This window comes from Zea mays, chromosome 2 (assembly GCF_902167145.1).
Source record: "Zea mays cultivar B73 chromosome 2, Zm-B73-REFERENCE-NAM-5.0, whole genome shotgun sequence".
In the NCBI taxonomy this organism is placed as follows: Eukaryota; Viridiplantae; Streptophyta; class Magnoliopsida; order Poales; family Poaceae; genus Zea; species Zea mays.
This window is the reverse complement of record NC_050097.1, coordinates 227331099-227346711: the sequence shown is the minus strand read 5'-3', so window position 1 is coordinate 227346711 and position 15613 is coordinate 227331099. Positions and strand designations below refer to the sequence as shown.

General features: G+C 45.4%; 1 protein-coding gene across 1 annotated transcript; it reads left to right on the top strand.

Annotated features, from left to right (window-relative positions):
- The first annotated feature begins 563 nt into the window (after window positions 1-563).
- On the top strand, window positions 564-1384 carry LOC103647989 (uncharacterized). Its single transcript, XM_008672500.4, has one exon. The coding sequence runs from the start codon at window positions 718-720 to the stop codon at window positions 1147-1149; it is 432 nt and encodes a 143-aa protein (XP_008670722.1). The 5' UTR covers window positions 564-717; the 3' UTR covers window positions 1150-1384.
- The last annotated feature ends 14229 nt before the right edge of the window (window positions 1385-15613 follow it).

Genomic DNA, 15613 nt, shown 5'->3' with positions numbered 1-15613 from the left:
GGAGCAGGCAGACCAGATTCCTTGTTTCCAAGCAACATCATATCTTCAGCAGAAAGCCATCTGGGCTGTTGCTCTCAGTCTCTAAAAAAGACCAGAACCACTCAAATACTGCGGATCTGCATGCATGTTCATGGATTCCAGGCAGCCATCCCTTTGCTTTCCAATCACCCCAGCCATATGCAGCACCAGTATCCCTTTTCCTCAAAATGTACTACTGGTTATTTAGTCCAACCAGCAGCATCCTTTATTCACAGTTTCTGTTAGACAGCAGGCCTGAACATTCTTTAAGGTACACTCTACATTTCTACAACATGCACAGCCTTTTGCGTGCCCCAGAACTTCTGAGTGCATATATCCTGCATAACATAACAGGTGATCACTGGAAGCATCAAGGCCTTTCATTTGGCTCAATAGTGTGCATTAATCACTGAACAATTATTGCTTTGTCATCCATGTCTTCAAAGTTGAAACTCTATGCCTGAAACTATATCTTCAATTCAACAGACAAACCAATTTCTGGTAGGTAGATGAGGATGTTGCACCATCCATGCTATGCCCACTCTCGTACTGTAGCTGCCAGTAGTGCAGACCAAGTGTTCCACATATATAAAAGAATTATATATAGAGATACAAAGGGGCTAAAGGAGTAGTAGTATACATACATCAACACCCCACATACTCCTATACACTTCAAAGATTTGCAGGCTCGCATCAAGGATGGATGACTTCACTTTCCCCACTCTCCATGCAGGAGTGCAGCTTCTTCCATCAGCATTCCCGCACCAGCTCGGCCTTGGTGGCTCCCCTTCGCCGTGGTTCCTCGCCGCTGCTGCCGAGGAGGAGGAAGAGGAGGAGGAGAAGATGGACATGCTGTGGGAGGACTTCAACGAGGAGCTCGCGAGCGTGCCGCCGCTGTGCCCGCTGAGCCCTGTGATCAACAAGGGAGGGCTGGCGATGAAGGAGGCGGCCGGCTGGCTCGACGACGACGAGATGATTGTCCTTGACCTGGAGAAGCACGGCAAGCATATGCACCCTCAGGACGGCAGGGTGGTCCGGCGCCGGAAGTGGAGCCTGATGCTGATGCTCAGGCTCGTCAAGAAGCTGTTAATGGTCAAGAAGTACAGGAACCCGAGAACTGCACCCATCTGATCTCGTCCTCGTCACATGGGCTTAGGTTGCTACCCACCTCCAAGAAATCAATGGCGGATGAGATGAGTGATACAGAACAGAGTAGTATGTCTACTTGATGTTTCTCTGTCATCAGGATGTTTTTCCTCCTCAAAGTAGTGTTTTCCTGGCTATCGATAGTACTACTACTATCCTAACTACCTGTGATTTGACTCTGAATTCGATACATTGTTTATTTGTCAGCGTTTAAATCGCACATACGTTTGTTCTTTTAATGATCCAAATGCAGCAGTATGTGACTTTGCCATCAAGATGACAATATACATTTGGATCCTAAGTTCCTAACCATTTCGTTTGTTCTGAGTTGCGAAACGGTTCTATCCGTACGATTCCTTGAGTACAATGTCATCAGCTGGCAACGACCCCGTAGATATATGTGACTTTGCCATCAAGAACCTACCGAAATGAAGAGGCCATTAACTGCAGATGAGCCAAAGTTTTCTGGTGGTTGCACCAACATCTCCGTGGCGCGAAATCTGAAGCCATCCAAGTCCCCCCAACCTCATGAACAGTGTACTGAAACGTTGCAGCCAACAAGGAGCCGCAATTATCTATCAGCATTAGTGATCTAAGTGCACTGAAACTTCTTTCCGACATCTGCTTCTGTCAATCTGCCTCTATCCAATGAAACCAGAACCCTATATCGGCGGTGGGGGAACTACACATCGGCAGTCATCCTACGGGCAGCGTTGGCCTCACGCTGTATCTGTGACTGTGAGTTGAGAGTGTGTGGCACACCAGCCGCAAGCTCCAGTGCGATAGCGCAGCAAGGTGCAGCCAGCCAGTGGCAAGGCCCAGCGCCCAACGGCCCAGGTCCAAAAATTGTGATTAATTGTATGAATATTGAACTATGTTCAATTAGGTGAAATATTTGCTACTAGTATCTATTATGTGATTAGCACTGTTATATATTATAGATGCTAAATAGTAGATTTAATTAGGCAATCCAAAAAAAATTCTAGTATGTTTATATTCGGAATACCAAGTTGAAAATTCTGGGCCCGCTCTTGGTCGTCCTCCTCCCTCCCACGTCTTGGTTATAAACTATTGGAGCTCACAATCATTTGTATTCAATAAAGAATAGATATTATAGATGGGTTGAATATAGAAACCGTAGTAAGGCACGGACAACTGACTTGTAACTAATTTTATATTTCTATGAGGAGATACCAAAATCAGTTCTAGCTAAACCGGTGCTAGTACCTTTCCTTATTTCTCCGGGGACTGTAAAAATGCTTGATCACCAAGAACAATCACAAGATGACTCTAACTAACTGTAACATCAAAAGGCTATTTTGCTTTCACATGTTTGTCATTCTAATGTCCTTAACCTGCAGGTTCAATCATTGGGCAATTATTAGATTAGATCTCAGCTAACCTACTTCAGATGCCACATGTTCAGCTTAGCTGTAGCTCGTGCCTCACTGATCACTAGTACGTCCTGCATAATGGGCCTGCTGATGAGTGATCTTTCCCCATTTGCTGAAACACTGAATTGAGTAGAAAGGAATTAAAGGGAGCATGGGCTGAGCTGCCGAGCCTGACTGAGACCTCAACACGTGGCCTTGTACCCGTCTGCAGCAAGCCATCAACCAACAGAAAACAGAGTGAAGCAACAAGGAGGAGAGCCAAGAGCATAGCCAGACATCTTTTGACATGGATGCAGCAACCAACATGGAGTAAGTTGTCCTCTGACAGCAGCAATTGGTTGTACAAGTTTTGTGCCTGCCAGGTTCGCCGCTGCAACAAAAATTCTCATTTTGCATGAAAATATCATGCTGGAGTCATATACTGCATGATTGGTTGGATGTACCTCGCTAGCATGGCTCTCTGCATGCGTTGACTAGCTCCGAGAGCATGTTCGTTACCTATATGCACTCGGTTAGACATGTATGTGCAGATGCAACTCACGTATTTTGCGGTAGCTTTTTAGCTGCATGCGCGGGTACGGGTAAAAGTCACGTGTCTGTTGGGCAGACTCATACGAGCACACCTACACAGACATAGTCATCAATCACACGGGTAGAAACAGAAAAGACTATGCATTGCATCTGATCTTGTGCTATGCAGGATTCTAGAATGCCTGCGTTGCTATCTCACAAAAGTTTGTCGCGCCACCACGTACGTTTGGATCTATTTTTCGGTAGTGGTGCCGATTCATTTGCAATCGTTGCTGTCGAGAGAAAGTTGATTCCGGGTCAATGAATTTTACTCTGATCCATCGAAAAAAAGGAGGGAGAGCTCCTATCATTGTTGTCCCTATCGGCAGAAGCCATGAGCCTTATGTTGCTGCGTTCTCTGGCAAGCATCAAGTGCACGTAGATCGATGATGCAATCAAGTTTTTATTGACTTCCTGTTGTTGATTGGTAGTAGAGATGGCCAAACGGGCCGTCCCGGCCCGGCCCGGCCCGGCCCGCCAGACACGGTTAGAAAACCGGGCCGGACCGTCTAAGCACGCGGGCTCAATTTCCTGTCCGAGCCCGGCCCGCAGCGGGACTAAACGGTCCGAGCCAGCCCGTTTAGTACGAAAAAATGGGCTAAACGAGCCGGTAAGCACGTTTTAGTGTAAAAAAGTAGGCTTAACGGGCTTAGAGGTAAACGGGCCGTGCCAGGCTAGCTCACCGTGCCTAGTTTCCTATCTGAGCCCGACCCACTTATTCGTGCCGGGCCGGTCTGGGCCCGCATAGAACCGGGCCGTGCCGGGCTCGGACCGGGCCCAAACAGCGGGCTTTGTGTTGGGCTCGCGGGCCTCATGCTTATTGGCCATCTATAATTGGTAGTAGAGAAAAATTAGATTTTAACCTGTTTGCTAAGCGCACCCAAGTAGATTAGCAGAAGACTTCAAGTCCATTGTTGAATGTACATACCAGGATATATGTTTTTTTTGCTAGGGTTACATCTAAACATTTGCATATTTTATTTTTCTTCATCATATCGATAAAACATGATTTTTCACCTCTGTATTGGACACAAGGTTTGCTCAATGATAAGTCAAGATAAGGGCTTTTCTTGAAAGCGCAAGAGAACTGCGCGAATATATATTAAGAAGGAGAAAAAGGTCCAATAGGACCCAAGATACGGATAAGGGCCCCCCTACGTCGGCCAGTAACAAGCATAATGAACCCATCCATGACAAAAAATACTGCTACAAAACAGCTGATAGTCGCCTAGAGGGGGGGTGAATAGGGCGAAACTGAAATTTACAAATATAAACACAACTACAAGCCGGGTTAGCGTTAGAAATATAAACGAGTCCGCGAGAGAGGGCGCAAAACAAATCCCAAGCGAATAAGCAAGTGAGACACGGAGATTTGTTTTACCGAGGTTCGGTTCTTGCAAACCTACTCCCCGTTGAGGAGGCCACAAAGGCCGGGTCTCTTTCAACCCTTCCCTCTCTCAAACGGTCCCTCGGACCGAGTGAGCTTCTCTTCTCTAATCAAAGCCGGGAACAAAACTTCCCCGCAAGGGCCACCACACAATTGGTGCCTCTTGCCTTGATTACAATGGAGTTGTGATCTCAAGAACAAGTGAGAAAGAAAAGAAGCAATCCAAGCGCAAGAGCTCAAATGAACACGGCAAATCACTCTCTCTAGTCACTAGGGTTTTGTGTGGAATTGGAGAGGATTTGATCTCTTTGAATGTGTCTAGAATTGAATGCCTAGAGCTCTTGTAGTAGTTGAGAAGTGGGAAACTTGGATGCAATGAATGGTGGGGTGGTTGGGGTATTTATAGCCCCAACCACCAAACTTGACCGTTGGCTGGAGCCTTCTGTTCGATGGCGCACCGGACAGTCCGGTGCACACCGGACAGTCCGGTGCCCCTGCCACGTCATCACTGCCGTTGGATTCTAGCAGTTGGAGCTTCTGACTTGTGGGCCCGCCTGGGTGTCCGGTGCACACCGGACATGCACTGTTTGATGTCCGGTGCACCGGTATGGGCAGCCCTGACGTCTGCGCGCGCTGCGCGCGCATTTAATGCACCGCAGGGAGCCGTTGGCGCCGCAGGGAGCCGTTGCTCTGCTGGCACACCGGACAGTCCGGTGTACACCGGACAGTCCGGTGAATTATAGCGGAGCGGCTGCCGCGCGAACCCGAGGCTGGCGAGTTCAGGAGGCCGAGCTTCCTTGGAGCACCGGACATGTCCGGTGCACACCGGACAGTCCGGTGAATTATAGCGCGCCGTCTTCCGAGAAATTCCGAGGGTGAAGAGTTTGAGTCTGAGTTCCCTGGTGCACCGGACAGGTACTGTTCACTGTCCGGTGGCACACCGGACAGTCCGGTGCGCCAGACCAGGGGTGCCCTCGGTTGCCCCTTTGCTCCTTTATTGAATCCAACACTTGATCTTTTTATTGGCTAGATGTGAACCTTTTGCACCTGTATAACTTATACACTAGAGCAAACTAGTCAGTCCAATATTTGTGTTGGGCAATTCAACCACCAAAATTATTTAGGAACTAGGTGTAAGCCTAATTCCCTTTCAATCTCCCCCTTTTTGGTGATTGATGCCAACACAAACCAAAGCAAATATAGAAGTGCATAATTGAACTAGCTTACATAATGTAAGTGCAAAGGTTACTTGGAATTGAGCCAATATAACTACTTACAAGATATGCAAGGAATGTTTCTTTCTTATATAACATTTTGGACCACGTTTGCACCACATGTTTTGTTTTTGCAAATTCTTTTTGTAAATCCATTTCAAAGATCTTTTGCAAATAGTCAAAGGTACATGAATAAGAGTTTGCAAAGCATTTTCAAGATTTGAAATTGTCTCCCCCTATTTCAAATGCTTTTCCTTTGACTAAACAAAACTCCCCCTAAAAGAGATCCACCTCTTAGTGTTCAAGAGGGTTTTGATATACCATTTCTGAAATACTACTTTCTCCCCCTTTTGAACACAATAGGATACCAAATGATAAAGACTTTTGGAAAGCACTAAGTTTTTGAATTTGGTGGTGGTGGTGCGGTCCTTTTGCTTTGGGCTCATTTCTCCCCCTTTTTGGCATGAATCGCCAAAAACGGAATCATTAGAGCCCTCGAAGTAAGTTCCTCCCCTTTGGTCATAAGTAAATGAGTTAAGATTATACCAAAGACGAGGTCCGGTTCTTTTGCGTTTGAGCTTTTACTCTCTCTCCCCCAAGGATGAAGTCCTTTTCCTTGATGCTCATTTCTCCCCCAAAGAAGAGAGAGTTGCTCGGAGTGGTGGCGAAGCATGAGTTACGGAGTGGAAGCCTTTGTCTTCGCCGAAGACTCCAATTCCCTTTCAATATGCCTATGACTTGGTTTGAAATAAACTTGAAAACACATTAGTCATAGCATATAAAAGAGATATGATCAAAGGTATTCAAAAGAGCTATGTGTGCAAGTTTAGCAAAAGAAATTTCTAGAATCAAGAATATTGAGCTCATGCCTAAGTCTGGTAAAAGATTGTTCATCAAGTGGCTTGGTAAAGATATCGGCTAATTGATCTTTAGTATTAATGTAAGAAATCTCGATATCCCCCTTTTGTTGGTGATCCCTAAGAAAATGATACCGAATGGCTATGTGCTTAGTGCGGCTATGCTCGACGGGATTGTCGGCCATTTTGATTGCACTCTCATTATCACATAGCAAAGGGACTTTGGTTAGTTTGTAACCGTAGTCCCGCAGGGTTTGCCTCATCCAAAGCAATTGCGCGCAACAATGTCCTGCGGCAATGTACTCGGCTTCGGCGGTGGAAAGAGCGACCGAATTTTGCTTCTTTGAAGCCCAAGACACCAAGGATCTTCCCAAGAACTGGCAAGTCCCCGATGTGCTCTTCCTATTGATTTTGCACCCCGCCCAATCGGCATCCGAATAACCAAGTAAATCAAATGTGGATCCCCGAGGGTACCAAAGCCCAAACTTAGGTGTATAAGCCAAATATCTCAAGATTCGTTTTACGGCCGTAAGGTGTGATTCCTTAGGGTCGGATTGGAATCTTGCACACATGCAAACGGAAAGCATAATGTCCGGTCGAGATGCACATAAATAAAGCAATGAACCAATCATCGACCGGTATACCTTTTGATCCACGGACTTACCTCCCGTGTCGAGGTCGAGATGCCCATTTGTTCCCATGGGTGTCTTGATGGGCTTGGCATCCTTCATCCCAAACTTAGCAAGAATGTCTTGAGTGTACTTTGTTTGGCTAATGAAGGTGCCCTCTTGGAGTTGCTTGACTTGGAATCCTAGAAAATACTTCAACTCCCCCATCATCGACATCTCGAATTTCTGTGTCATGATCCTACTAAACTCTTCACATGTAGACTCGTTAGTAGACCCAAATATAATATCATCAACATAAATTTGGCATACAAACAAGTCATTTTCAAGAGTTTTAGTAAAGAGTGTAGGATCGGCCTTGCCGACTTTGAAGCCATTAGCAATAAGGAAATCTCTAAGGCATTCATACCATGCTCTTGGGGCTTGCTTGAGCCCATAAAGCGCCTTAGAGAGCCTATAGACATGATTAGGATACTCACTGTCTTCAAAGCCGGGAGGTTGCTCAACATAGACCTCTTCCTTGATCGGTCCATTGAGGAAGGCACTTTTCACGTCCATTTGATAGAGCTTAAAGCCATGGTAAGTAGCATAGGCCAATAATATGCGAATTGACTCAAGCCTAGCTACGGGTGCATAGGTTTCACCGAAATCCAAACCTTCGACTTGTGAATACCCTTTGGCTACGAGTCGAGCTTTGTTCCTTGTCACCACACCATGCTCATCTTGCTTGTTGCGGAAGACCCATTTGGTTCCTACAACATTTTGGTTAGGACGTGGAACTAAATGCCAGACCTCATTCCTCGTGAAATTGTTGAGCTCCTCTTGCATCGCCACCACCCAATCCGAATCTTGGAGAGCTTCCTCTACCCTGTGTGGCTCAATAGAGGAAACAAAAGAGTAATGTTCACAAAAATGAGCAACCCGAGATCGAGTAGTTACCCCCTTATGAATGTCGCCGAGGATGGTGTCGACGGGGTGATCTCGTTGGATTGCTTGGTGGACTCTTGGGTGTGGCGGTCTTGGTTCTTCCTCATCCTCCTTTTCTTGATCATTTATATCTCCCCCTTGATCATTGCTATCATCTTGAGGTGGTTCGTCTTCTTGATTTTGCTCTTCATCATTTTGAGCCTCATCCTCATTTTGAGTTGGTGGAGATGCTTGCATGGAGGAGGATGGTTGATCTTGTGTACTTGGAGGCTCTTCGGATTCCTTAGGACACACATCCCCGATGGACATGTTCCTTAGCGCGATGCATGGAGCCTGTTCTTCACCTATCTCATCAAGATCAACTTGCTCTACTTGAGAGCCGTTAGTTTCATCAAACACAACGTCACAAGAAACTTCAACTAGTCCAGTGGACTTGTTAAAGACCCTATATGCCCTTGTGTTTGAGTCATAACCAAGTAAAAAGCCTTCTACAGTTTTAGGAGCAAATTTAGATCTTCTACCTCTTTTAATAAGAATGAAGCATTTGCTACCAAAAACTCTAAAATATGAAATGTTGGGCTTTTTACCGGTTAGGAGTTCATATGATGTCTTCTTGAGGATTCGGTGAAGATATAACCGGTTGATGGCGTAGCAGGCGGTGTTGACCGCTTCGGCCCAAAACCGGTCCGGTGTCTTGTACTCATCAAGCATGGTTCTTGCCATGTCCAATAGAGTTCGATTCTTCCTCTCCACTACACCATTTTGTTGTGGCGTGTAGGGGGAGGAGAACTCATGCTTGATGCCCTCCTCCTCAAGGAAGCCTTCAATTTGAGAGTTCTTGAACTCCGTCCCGTTGTCGCTTCTTATTTTCTTGATCCTTAAGCCGAACTCATTTTGAGCTCGTCTCAAGAATCCCTTTAAGGTCTCTTGGGTTTGAGATTTTTCCTGTAAAAAGAATACCCAAGTGAAGCGAGAATAATCATCCACAATAACAAGACAATACTTACTCCCGCCGATACTTATGTAAGCAATCGGGCCGAATAGATCCATGTGGAGTAGCTCAAGCGGCCTGTCGGTCGTCATGATGTTCTTGTGTGGATGATGGACTCCAACTTGCTTCCCCGCCTGACATGCACTACAAATCCTGTCTTTCTCAAAATGAACATTTGTTAATCCTAAAATGTGTTCTCCCTTTAGAAGCTTATGAAGATTCTTCATTCCAACATGGGCTAGTCGGCGGTGCCAGAGCCAACCCATGTTAGTCTTAGCAATTAAGCAAGTGTCGAGTTCAGCTCTATCAAAATCTACCAGGTATAGCTGACCCTCCAACACTCCCTTAAATGCTATTGAATCATCACTTCTTCTAAAGACAGTGACACCTATATCAGTAAAAAGACAGTTGTAGCCCATTTGACATAATTGGGAAACAGAAAGCAAGTTGTAATCTAATGAATCAACAAGAAAAACATTGGAAATGGAATGGTCAGGTGAAATAGCAATTTTACCCAAACCTTTGACCAACCCTTGATTTCCATCCCCGAATGTGATAGCTCGTTGGGGATCTTTGTTTTTCTCATATGAGGAGAACATCCTTTTCTCCCCGGTCATGTGGTTTGTGCACCCGCTATCGAGTATCCAACTTGAGCCCCCGGATGCATAAACCTACAAAACAAATTTAGTTCTTGACTTTAGGTACCCAAACGGTTTTGGGTCCTTTGGCATTAGAAACAAGAACTTTGGGTACCCAAACACAAGTCTTGGAACCCTTGTGTTTGCCCCCAACAAATTTGGCAACTACCTTGCCGGATTTGCTAGTAAGCACATAAGATGCATCAAAAGTTTTAAATGAAATGGCATGATCATTTGATGCATTAGTGGTTTTCTTTCTAGGCAACTTGGCATGGGTTGGTTGCCTAGATCTAGATGTCTCACCCTTATACATGAAAGCATGATTAGGGCCAGAGTGAGACTTCCTAGAATGAATCTTTCTAATTTTGCTCTCAGGATAGCCGGCAGGGTACAAAATGTAACCCTCGTTATCCTGAGGCATGGGAGCCTTGCCCTTAACAAAGTTAGATAAGTTCTTTGGAGGGGCATTAAGTTTGACATTATCTCCCCTTTGGAAGCCAATGCCATCCTTAATGCCAGGGCGTCTCCCATTATAAAGCATACTCCGAGCAAATTTAAATTTCTCATTTTCTAGGTTGTGCTCGGCAATTTTAGCATCTAATTTTGCTATATGATCATTTTGTTGTTTAATTAAAGCCATATGATCAAGAATAGCATTAACATCAATATCTCTACATCTAGTGCAAATAGAAACATGCTCAATATTAGATGTAGAGGGTTTGCAAGATTTAAGTTCTACAACCTTAGCATGCAATATTTCATTCTTAGTTCTAAGGTCGGAAATAGTAGCATTGCAAACATCAAAATCTTTAGCCTTAGCAATCAAATTTTCATTCTCTAATCTAAGGCTAGCAAGAGAAATGTTTAATTCTTCAATCCTAGCAAGCAAATCATCATTATTATCTCTAGAATTGTGAATTGAAACATTACAAACATGTGAATCAACCTTAGCATTTAAACTAGCATTTTCATGTCTAAGGTTGTCAATCATCTCACGGCAAGTGCTTAGCTCAATAGATAATTTTTCACATTTCTCTATCTCAAGAGCATAAGCCTTTTTAACCTTAACATGTTTTTTGTTTTCTTTAATTAGACAATCCTCTTGGGAATCCAAAAGGTCATCCTTTTCATGAATAGCACTAACCAGTTCATTCAATTTTTCTTTTTGAGCTATGTTAAGGTTGGCAAAAAGGGAACGTAAATTATCTTCCTCATCACTAGCATTGTCATCACTAGAGGATTCATATTTAGTGGAGGATTTAGATTTAACCTTCTTTTTGCCGTCCTTTGCCATGAGGCACTTGTGGCCGACGTTGGGGAAGAGGAGTCCCTTGGTGACGGCGATGTTGGCGGCGTCCTCGTCGTCGGAGGAGTCGCTTGAGCTCTCGTCGGAGTCCCATTCCCGACAAACATGGGCATCGCCGCCCTTCTTCTTGTAGTACCTTTTCTTCTCCTTTCTTCTCCCCTTCTTGTCGTCGCCTCGGTCACTGTCACTAGACATAGGACATTTAGCAATATAATGACCGGGCTTACCACACTTGTAGCAAACTTTCTTGGAGCGGGACTTGTAGTCTTTCCCCCTCCTTTGTTTGAGGATTTGACGGAAGCTCTTGATGACGAGCGCCATTTCCTCATTGTCGAGCTTGGAGGCGTCGATTGGTTGTCGACTTGGTGTAGCCTCCTCCTTCTTCTCCTCCGTTGCCTTGAATGCAACGGGTTGGGCTTCGGATGGGTCGCCAAGCTCGTTGATTTTCCTCGAGCCTTCTATCATGCACTCAAAACTTACAAAATGCCCGATAACTTCCTCGGGGGTCATTTTAGTATATCTAGGATTACCACGAATCAATTGAACTTGAGTGGGATTAAGAAAAATGAGAGATCTTAAAATAACATTTACCACTTCGTGGTCATCCCACTTCTTGCTCCCGAGGTTGCGCACTTGGTTCACCAAAGTCTTGAGCCGGTTGTACATGTGTTGTGGCTCCTCCCCTTTTTGAAGCCGGAACCGACCGAGCTCCCCCTCGATCGTTTCCCGCTTGGTGATCTTGGTGAGCTCATCTCCCTCGTGCGCAGTTTTGAGCACATCCCAAATCTCTTTTGCATTTTTCAACCCTTGCACTTTGTTGTATTCTTCCTTGCTTAGAGAGGCAAGGAGTATGGTTGTGGCTTGAGAGTTGAAGTGCTCGATTTGGGCCACCTCATCCTCATCATAGTTTTCATCCCCTACGGATGGTACCTGCGCACCAAACTCAACAACATCCCATATGCTTTTGTGGAGCGAGATTAGATGAAATCGCATTAAATCGCTCCACCTAGCGTAATCTTCACCATCAAAAGTTGGTGGTTTGCCTAATGGGACGGAAAGTAAAGGTGTATGTTTGGAAATGCGAGGGTAGCATAGGGGGATCTTACTGTACTTCTTGCGCTCTTGGCGCTTAGAAGTGACGGAGGGCGCATCGGAGTCGGAGGTAGAAGTCGATGAAGTGTCGGTCTCGTAGTAGACCACCTTCCTCATCCTCTTGTGCTTGTCGCCTTTCCGATGCGGCTTGTGGGAAGAAGATTTTTCCTTCTTCTCTTTGTGGTGAGAAGAAGATTTCTTCTCCTTCCCTTTGTTGGAGGAGCTCTTCTTCTTCTCCCTCCTTTTGGTGCGGGACTCTTCCGATGAAGTGCTCCCGTAGCTTGTAGTGGGCTTCTCGCCGGTCTCCATCTCCTTCTTGGCGTGATCTCCCGACATCACTTCGAGCGGTTAGGCTCTAATGAAGCACCGGGCTCTGATACCAATTGATAGTCGCCTAGAGGGGGGGTGAATAGGGCGAAACTGAAATTTACAAATATAAACACAACTACAAGCCGGGTTAGCGTTAGAAATATAAACGAGTCCGCGAGAGAGGGCGCAAAACAAATCCCAAGCGAATAAGCAAGTGAGACACGGAGATTTGTTTTACCGAGGTTCGGTTCTTGCAAACCTACTCCCCGTTGAGGAGGCCACAAAGGCCGGGTCTCTTTCAACCCTTCCCTCTCTCAAACGGTCCCTCGGACCGAGTGAGCTTCTCTTCTCTAATCAAAGCCGGGAACAAAACTTCCCCGCAAGGGCCACCACACAATTGGTGCCTCTTGCCTTGATTACAATGGAGTTGTGATCTCAAGAACAAGTGAGAAAGAAAAGAAGCAATCCAAGCGCAAGAGCTCAAATGAACACGGCAAATCACTCTCTCTAGTCACTAGGGTTTTGTGTGGAATTGGAGAGGATTTGATCTCTTTGAATGTGTCTAGAATTGAATGCCTAGAGCTCTTGTAGTAGTTGAGAAGTGGGAAACTTGGATGCAATGAATGGTGGGGTGGTTGGGGTATTTATAGCCCCAACCACCAAACTTGACCGTTGGCTGGAGCCTTCTGTTCGATGGCGCACCGGACAGTCCGGTGCACACCGGACAGTCCGGTGCCCCTGCCACGTCATCACTGCCGTTGGATTCTAGCAGTTGGAGCTTCTGACTTGTGGGCCCGCCTGGGTGTCCGGTGCACACCGGACATGCACTGTTTGATGTCCGGTGCACCGGTATGGGCAGCCCTGACGTCTGCGCGCGCTGCGCGCGCATTTAATGCACCGCAGGGAGCCGTTGGCGCCGCAGGGAGCCGTTGCTCTGCTGGCACACCGGACAGTCCGGTGTACACCGGACAGTCCGGTGAATTATAGCGGAGCGGCTGCCGCGCGAACCCGAGGCTGGCGAGTTCAGGAGGCCGAGCTTCCTTGGAGCACCGGACATGTCCGGTGCACACCGGACAGTCCGGTGAATTATAGCGCGCCGTCTTCCGAGAAATTCCGAGGGTGAAGAGTTTGAGTCTGAGTTCCCTGGTGCACCGGACAGGTACTGTTCACTGTCCGGTGGCACACCGGACAGTCCGGTGCGCCAGACCAGGGGTGCCCTCGGTTGCCCCTTTGCTCCTTTATTGAATCCAACACTTGATCTTTTTATTGGCTAGATGTGAACCTTTTGCACCTGTATAACTTATACACTAGAGAAAACTAGTCAGTCCAATATTTGTGTTGGGCAATTCAACCACCAAAATTATTTAGGAACTAGGTGTAAGCCTAATTCCCTTTCAACAGCACTACTACAGCTATCTAGCTAGCAGGGAGACCCGAGATGGGGGCAGTAAGCAAGGACAACTTCTTTGCACCAGCCAATACCCAAAGATCGATCTCCAAACCAACACTTCTAATAGCAACAAGGGTTAGGACACAATGATGGAGAATAGTTTGGATGATATATGATTCACTGCCCCAATTATGGATTTCGTTGCATATTTTGAAAGGATGAAAGACAAGGTTAAAGATGGACTAATTCTAAGTGTTGATTGGAGTTGAGAGATACTTAGAGTAGTTTAAACTTTGTTTTCCTTTAATCGTACATAAAGAGAGATATAAACTAATAGCTTTACCTAGATAATTCTAGTGGATTTAGTGTGGATGCACACTAGTTGGCTTTAGCTCTAGGTGGCTTAGGAGATGCCCAAACTAGTAAGGATAAAAAACCCAATTCTAAAGTTTCAAAATTGGACAAGTTAGAGGGGTTTTAAAGGTGTTGGACCCTATGTTCTAGGGTCATCAGACCAATGCTTTGGTCCAATGGTATGTGTGGTCACATCCGAGAGTTCCAGGCACACATCGGAGTAGTCCAGCGACATGTGTTGGACTAAACTGTGCTACTATTTCATATAGGATTTTGGCTATAGGGTCATTAGACCATGTGAATAGTTGCTTCAATGGACCAAAGTGGATGGTCCAACGAGTGTTGTGCAGTGACTAGAGAGGTTTTGGTGGGCTTCAGACCATACATCTAATGTACCTTTTTAAACGGCTAATTCTAACATAGTAATACAACAATTATTGTTGTGTCTTGTAGGACCCTATGTTATTTTCTGACATTGGTTGTCAGACGGTGCGATGGTCATGAACTCAACCTGAGTTGGCAGTAACAGCTAGTTAGTTGGGTTCTATAAATACCCCTCCAACTAGCCAACACACTTGCCCTTATCCTATTTAATAGTGAAAGCAACTCATATAGCGTGTGATAAGGAGTCATTGTACAATGAGGGACTTGATAACCTAATTTCACAATATTAGCGACCTTATTAGTGCAAACAAGAGTGATTAGTGTGCAGCTCATGATGTGAACATGGTTGTGAGTGATTCAATTGTGTCTGTCCTCTTTTAGTTCATTTGGCTATATGACAAGGTTTGAATTTGTCTCCACATGCATAACATAAACCATTTAACCTTCTGAAGTCTCTAACCTGCCTTTCGTTGGACAAATCCATATTCAGTTGTTGCCCCTTTCCATCAAACCAATTACCAGAAGTGGACAATCTCGAGGTATAGAAAGATTTTTGAACCTTATATTTACCATGACCTAATACCTCCTATTGTAACTGAGCTAATAACATTGTCTTGTCCACAGCAGCGGGTAACTCCACTTGCCCCACATTCTGAATCTCTGACTTAAGACCCTGTATAAACTGTGTGATAAAGAATGTTTCATCTAGTTCAGCATGATGAATCGCAACACCTTATCTTGCTTGCTCAAATTCGATTACATATGCCTCCACATTATCTGTTTGCCTTAGAGTCAATAGTTTTCTCAACGCCTTAAGATAATCATCAGCACCGAATTTAGACTCAATCATAGACACGAACTCCTAGCAACCACCAATTCTGTGATGAAGCTTATGAACTTGTGACCATCGAGTAGCATTCTGCACCATATGCATCACGACAGTCGAGACTTACAATGGTTCAAGGACTTTGTAGACAATGAAATAATCCAAACATTTGTCCAACCAAACC